The 7,393-nt window shown below is 44.2% G+C and overlaps 1 protein-coding gene and 1 pseudogene across 1 annotated transcript; one reads left to right on the forward strand and one right to left on the reverse strand.

Annotated features, from left to right (window-relative positions):
• Positions 1 to 717: 717 nt before the first annotated feature.
• Positions 718 to 5,247, reverse strand: LOC123156115 (polyubiquitin 11-like). The gene is made up of 2 exons (XM_044574282.1): positions 4,816 to 5,247; positions 718 to 1,107 (listed from the first exon to the last, which is right to left on the reverse strand). Exons 1-2 carry the CDS (start codon positions 5,245 to 5,247, stop codon positions 718 to 720), a joined length of 822 nt encoding a protein of 273 aa, XP_044430217.1.
• A 1,716-nt stretch (positions 5,248 to 6,963) lies between these two features.
• Positions 6,964 to 7,117, forward strand: LOC123163287 (uncharacterized; annotated as a pseudogene).
• The last annotated feature ends 276 nt before the right edge of the window (positions 7,118 to 7,393 follow it).

The raw sequence follows: 7,393 nt of genomic DNA on the forward strand, positions 1-7,393 counted from the left end.
AGCTAGAAATGCAAGAATTCTTCTAAATAAGATATTAGTTATCTTCATGATGGAAATGCAAGCATCCAAAATTTACAACAATATTTCTAAAAACTGAAAACAATCTTGCAATCTTGATATAAGAATGAAACATAAGCAACATCACAGAGTTTGCTATTTCTTTTGAAACATAATTACCAACAAGTTATATACAGGTGAACTTACAGTTTATTCAAATTGGAATGCGGCTCACTCTACTAAAAAGGACGATGTCACTCACTCCGAGTAAAAACGGTCATCTACTCGCATTTAGCATCTGACCAATGAATATATATTGTATATGAGTTTTCTATTTTTTATTTTAATATTGTTTATATGTTTACTTTTGTAGATCAAAGATCAAAACTGATGGCTTTTTATTGACAAAGATTTATGGTGAACCAGACAGAAAAATCATTAGGTTTTAAACAATCAGACGAGATGCATAGAAATAATTGTTCTTTATATATTTGTTGTGCATGATAATACAAAAGGTATGTTTTTATACATATTTATTTTTACAGAGTATGAAAGAGATGGAGATGGATTATGTCAATGTTCAAAAAGAATCCATCGACAAGGATGTTGAGGCGATGTCATTGGAAGGGCCAAAAAATTCATTAAGATTTATACAACAAAAGGGCCGTGGCAACGCACGGGCATTGTACTAGTACTATATAAAAAGCCAATCAAAGTATACTAAATCGGAGTGGAGTTGAACACGAACAAATTCCATCCAACAACTAATGATTCTGATATACGTACGGTGAAAGCCCAGCGAGAAATCTCGCTTCTTAAGATGAACGCGGGAAGCACATATCTTATCAGCCATGCATGGCACCGCATACACTGCACTATCGGAAATTGGAGCAGCAGGTGAATTGTGGAAAACTTCTGGATGCCACAGTCCTCCATGGTCTGACCATCCACTAGCTGTTTCCCGCCATAGATCAGCCTTTGTTTGTCCACGGGAGCACCCTCCTTTTTCCGGATCATTTCCTTTACACTTTCGACGGTACTCGAGTCCTCAACATCATAGGTAGTGATTTTGCCGGTAAGCCCGTTGACAAAGATTTGGTATATTTTTCTCTTCTTTTTCACTAATTTGGGTTGCTCACCACGTACGACACGTGTCTGCTTCCTCTTTCTATGACATCACAGATCGAGGTGAAGAGTGGATCCATCCTGAATATTGTAGTCAGCCAGAGTGTGCCTGCCTTTTAGCCCGAGTAAATAGCATAAAACTACTACTTTACAGGCTAGGGTTCCAAAAAACTACCTGTTTTTAATTTTTCTCAGATACCTACCAAATGGGTGGTTGGCTGTTTCAAAAAACCCAAATCTTCGAATGATTTAAAGTTGATCGCGATTATGACACGTCGGGCCCGCACCTAAACGATCTGTCTGTTTGACCGTTAGGTTGACCGTTATCTTACAAGTGGGGCCCAAATGTCAGTGTCTCTTCCTTCTCTTTTCTTTCTCTCCCTCCCCTGAACTCTCTGTCTCTCTCTCGAGCACAAGCAGGATACGCACCCCCTCCCGAGCCGACGACTCTGTCCTCTCCCAAGCCGGCACCACCCCTCCCGGCCTCCCTCTCTCCTCTGCCGCCGGAAGACACCAGCTCGTCGCCGCCAAAAGCCACCAGCTAGCCGCCGCCGGAAGCGGACAGGTTCAACGGCCAGGGCGGATGCGCCAGATCGACCGGGGCGCCGCCGGAAGCCACCACACGCCGCACCAACTTGGCTGTGGCACCAGCAACGGCAGACACGCGCCGCACCAACTCGCGAGGCGGGGCTTGGCGGCTGCAAGGAGCAGCAGCAGAGGTCGTCCTGGCTCGACGGCTGCAAGGAGCAGCAGCAGAGGCCGCCGCGGCTCGGCGGCTGCCAAGGAGCAGCAGAAGCAGTCGTCTCTCCGGCCAAGGAGCAGGAGAGGGCGTCCTGCAGGTGCGTGGCGGCGGCATGGAGCACGGCATGGCGCGGCGGCGGCCATGTACAGGGACCCGATCGCTTTTTTAGAAAAACTACAGGGACCCGATTGCTTTTTCAGAAAAACAGCATGGACCTGATTGCTTTTTAGCAATGTTTATAGGGGTTGTTTTGTAAAAGGCGAGGACATATTTGTAAATTTGGAAAAGAACTGGGGGATTGAAGATTTTTTTTGTTTGAATATGAGGTAGAGACAGTGACATGTGAGCCCCACTTGTAAGTTAACAGTGAACCTAACGGTCAAACAGGCAGTTCGTTTAGGTGCAGGCCCGACCTGTCATAATCGCGATCAACTTTAAATCACTCGAAGATTTGGGTTTTTTGAAACAGCCGACCACTTGCTTGGTAGGTATCTGAGAAAAATTGAAAACAGGTAGTTTTTTGGAACCTTAGCCGACAAGGCGCTGCTGATCCTGAATCTTCGCCATGACAACGTTGATGGTGTCCGAGGGGTCGACCATGACGGTGATCGTCTTGCCAGCGAGGGTCTGGACGGAGATCTTCATCTGTTGAATGAGGGTACAGCGCATCAGCAATTTGGAGGGACCGATAGTGGATAAATTACTAGGGAGAACAGTTGTTGCACGAGCAAGAAATCTCGATCGTTCCGACTAATTACAATTAACGATGAGCATGCCTTGTTGTGGAACATTGTTCACATCAGTATGGATAAACTGGAGCGGAGAGGAACACGGACAAGCTCCATCCAACTACTAATGATTCTGAAATACGTGCCGGGACAGATCGGCGAGAGATCTCGTCTCTCAAGATGAACCCAGAAAGAACAGACTGATCAGTCATGCTCAACCTCCCCAAATTTAACCCATCGCTGTATGGATGTAGCGTACGTACGTACTAGTAGGTTTTAGAGATGAGACCAATGACGAGTCTAGAGAGATGAGAAGGTCAACTGCTCGAGTACCTTGATGTCTTGAACTCGATCGGTGACGCCAGAGAGGAAGAAGGAACCGATGGTTAGTTTGCTCGGAACGATGGAATACTGGGGATTTATATGTCACGGGTAGGGCCTCTGCAGGTAAATCATCTGACTGATGTTCAAAAAAAAAAAGGTAAATCATCTGGGCTTCTTCCAAGGGAAGGCTCTCGACGGCACAGAATTACATAAATTCTGTTTCCCTTCCGAAAAGAGCTACAGCCAACGAAATCGCCCAGTTCAAGAATCAACGGTCGAGATGCACTGGTGAACCGTCACCCGCTCAAGTGAAGCAGATGATGTAGCCCGTGTCAGATCTCTATCCGACGGCTATGATTTAGTTGCCCCTTTAGGCGCCAACTACGGTACCTTCACCCAAGAGATGCTCTGAGCGCGACGATTTAGCTGGGAAATCCGCAGCCCTACTTTGATGTCTATCTATTTTCATGATATTCAGCTCCCTCACTTCGACGGATAGATCCTTCAACTCTATAACCAGCTAGCCTAGCCGGGACTTGTTTTGGCTCAGATTATTCAGTATCTTTATCAGATTTGAGCAGTCGGTTTGGAGGACAAACGACCCTGCTACGTATGTGCACGCCGCAAGCACTCCTTCCATGGCAGCCAGTAGCTCTGCTTCAAGAGGATCTCCACACCTAGCCATGTATTTACAGGCTGCAAGGCCAAGGTCGCCAGCCGAGTCGCGGATGGATAACCACCCCTGCATCTTTCTCATTTGCACAAAAAGCTCCATCCACCGATATCGCCAAGATCCACTCCACTGGTGGAAAAGCCATGGGGCAGGGGCGGTAACTATCACCTTATGCACGGACCGACTGTATCCTCCATCAATTACACCTTTCCCCTTCACATGGCCATGGCCGTCCTTGCACTGAATTTGAGACGAGGAGTTCATGTATCTAGATAAAAAAAAAATCTTTGTTCCCTCTATCAATGCAATGATACACTCTAAAGCATATTCGCTGGAAACAAAACTTTGCTATTATCGTCATTGGTGGAACTAGTTTATCATGCAATTGATCACTTCTTAGCTGCCAATTCCTCCAGGTTATCGTAATTGCGTTCCTCTGTTCCTTCTCATTAGTGAATGAATACCAAAAAATAAGACTACGAGGATTCTTCTGTAATTCTGCAGGGTTCTTTGCGAGTGGCGGTGTCAGGCCAAAGCATTAGAGGCGAGTCGAACGAATTTGTTCATGCTTGCTGCAGTTGTGTTTTTTTTTATCTTTTTACACAAAGATCTAAAATGTCTCTCATGTTTCCTATAAGAAATACTCCCAGTGCCGTCTCCAATTTACAACTGCAGGGTTGTAAAAATTTGTTCATTGTGGTTGTTTTACATGAATATGGTTGTCAAAATTTAGAAACATATGCAATGCTCTTGTGTGTTCTCAATTTCAGAGTGAATGTGGTAATGTACGTGGACCATCACCGCAGGGTTGTGCAAATTCATGAAGTACCCTTGAGCAAAATATGCAAGCCAAGGAAGCTACTTCATGCTATAAAGAAATTAGCAGGCCAAATTTCAGCAGTTAGCCGCATAATTCTTCTCTGAATGCAACCAAATTAGAGCACACGGAAAAGCAGAGTAGTGCATGCAGCGGCAAATGCTTCGATTCTTCGAACAACATTAGCCCGCGCTCTTTCACTTCTGCTTTTTCAGAGGCACCACAGGGCGAGACAGAAAGGCACATGACATACATTTCGACCATACTGATTGTAGCCTGTAGGTAGCAAATACGTCTGACATACTAGCGCACGCTCTTACGCAGGTTTCTGCATGGCTGGACAATTTGCAAACAGAAAGAATCTGAAGCATACTGGGAAGAAAGTCTTGGTAGCATTCGCTAGTCAGGCACGGAGGCGGAGCACCAGGTTAATCATGTCCTGGTGCTTGATGCCATGCTCCCCCAGGGTGCGAAAATCTTCCATTTGTTTCCCGGCAAAGATGAGCTTCTGCTGGTCCACAGGAATGCCCTCCTCAACCTCGATCTTAGCCTTGACACTGTCAACTGTTTCCAAGTTATCGACCTCAAGAGCAAAGATCTTGCCTGTCAACGTTTTAATCAAGATTAGCATCTTCCTTCTCTGTGGCCGCAGATCAAAGTGAAGGGTACATTCATCCTCAATGTCGTAGTCAGCCAGAGTTAATCCATCCTCCAGCTCCTCCCTGCCAAACATAAGGCGCTGCTGATCCTGAATCTTCGCCTTCACAACGTAGACGGTGTCCCCTGGATCGACCTTGACGGTGATCGTCTTGCCCGCCAGGGTCTTGACAAAGATCTGCATCTATTGAATGAGAGCACCAAACATCAGCAGTTTCGACGGACGCATAGTAGGATCATGGGGTAAACAGTTGTTGTTGCAGTAAGAAACCTTGCTCAGATTAATTACAAAGACTAATGAACGACAAGTGTGACTTGGTGAGGAATCTTGTTTATGCTGTAGTACTATGGCAGTGTGACCTAAGAATAGATACAAAATCAATATGGAAATCCAAACTATCTTTGTTTATGCTGCCATCGATAATAAATACGGAAAAACATGAACTAGCTACCTTAACATAAAATCTGTATGATTCGATAACAGAGCAACAGACAGCTCGACAGTTCTACAGGTTATATCATTTCGAAAATAGATCATTTCAATTAACCAAAAGATTAATGTTATCATGTCAGACCTCACCTGAATATCTGAAGGATATGCCACCTTCAGTTACTGTTTCCCTTTCGAAAATAACTACAACCTACAACCAACAATATCCTCCAGTTCAAGAGTCAATGGCCGAGATGCACTGGCGTAGTTGTGCCAACTGGAGTGAAGCAGAGTAGCCGGTATCAGATCTCTATCCGACGGCTACGATTTAATTTCCCTATAGGTGCCAATTACTGTACCTTAAGCTGTCACTTTCATTTCTTCTTTTTTACGTTACCAACTCTTGGACTGTAATGGCTATAAAGCCAGGGGTTTCCAGCGGAGAGGGGCATCGAGTTGTAATAGGGATAAACCCTAGCCGCCACGGGAGTGGGTCGGGCTCTACTTTCCTCTTTGCTTAATACAAACCCAACCAACCCCGCTCTGAATTAGGGGTAAATCTCTGAGGATTTCTGAATTTTTGTCACCTCTGAACCCCTCTAAGTTCAGAGTTTGACATATCATTATCCATCTGATCTTACTTTAAGATGTGGAAAACTTTGCAGCAAATAAACGAGAAAGAAACACATTCTAGAGGTTATAAATTCTGTGGTGTGTCCAACTATTTGTCAGTAGGAGGTTCACCACGCGATCAGTTTGATGGTTACAGAAAAGGAGGCACCGGCTATAAAATTGTCTAATAGCACTCTCAAGCAAGCTATATTAACAGGTTTTACTAATGTCGACTTCTCATTTCCTAATGCACAGATATTGTAATCAGTACTTACAGATCATCGTGTCATACTAGCACCAAATCAAATGAGTCAGGTATAATTTTATAATGTACTACAGCAGAAAATTACAACTAAAATCAAAATCACATAAGAAACAGATCACACTCCATGTTGGATGGCTACTACTATAAATCACAGAATACATCGAGACTAGGGTGATTGCACATAGGAAAATGTGGAAATGCTGCATACCAGCACCTGCACATGGTATAAGAACTATAGTACGTAAAATGTTTCCTCCTTTTTATTTCAAGTAAAAGACAGTTTTTACCCAATCTTCCTCCATCCTAGCACAATAAAAAAGTTTATGAGGGCTAATCTGCTTTCTCACAAGTCCATAGCAGATCACAAATGAGTATAATTTGATAAGAAAACATTTTACAGTCGCAATGTTGACAGAAACAAAATTAATAGACGCCATGGAGAAATCAAACTAGTATATATAGCCTAAAAGAGGGCTACTTACACCAGACAGATGGAGACAGAGAGAAGGTGAAGCTCTCGATCAGCACTCGGGAGCGGGGACGAAGGGATGGAGGTGGGTATAAGAAGGGGCCGTGGGCGAACGGAAGAAGACATCTTTGCGCTTGGGGCAATGACGCAGCTAGTGAGGTAATACCGAGGCGCGTCAATTGCTGGTTGAAAACTATTTCCAAACCCCCTCTTTGGCCCTCGTGGGTCATTGAGAATTTCTGAAAGGGCTCCCCTCTCCTTCGGGCGAGGGCAAGGCCCTACAAATTCAATCTCAAACTTTGAAATCTTGGCGTGAAATCTCTGAAGATTTCCGGATTTTAATCATCTATGAACCCCTTTCTAAGTTCAGAGCTTGACATATCATTATCCATTAATTTTAAGATCTGAAAATCTCTGCAGCAAATAAACGAGAAAGAAACACATGACGAAATTCCTGAAATAAACGAGAAAGAAACACATGACAAAATTCCGGAAATCTGACCGATGTTATTGTGTCGAAGCACGTAGAATCTGAATCTGGTTTGCTATTTCCG

The sequence above is a fragment of the Triticum aestivum genome, chromosome 7B (assembly GCF_018294505.1).
Source record: "Triticum aestivum cultivar Chinese Spring chromosome 7B, IWGSC CS RefSeq v2.1, whole genome shotgun sequence".
In the NCBI taxonomy this organism is placed as follows: Eukaryota; Viridiplantae; Streptophyta; class Magnoliopsida; order Poales; family Poaceae; genus Triticum; species Triticum aestivum.

What these genes read in the sequence shown, in the direction of transcription:
- LOC123156115 (XM_044574282.1), bottom strand. Translation starts at nt 5,247, where the DNA reads ATGCAGATCTTTGTCAAGACCCTGGCGGGCAAGACGATCACCGTCAAG. An exon ending in ACCTGGTGCTCCGCCTCCGT is followed by an intron (nt 1,108 to 4,815) that starts GCCTGACTAGCG and finishes GTGAAAAAGAAG; the next exon opens with AGAAAAATATACCAAATCTT.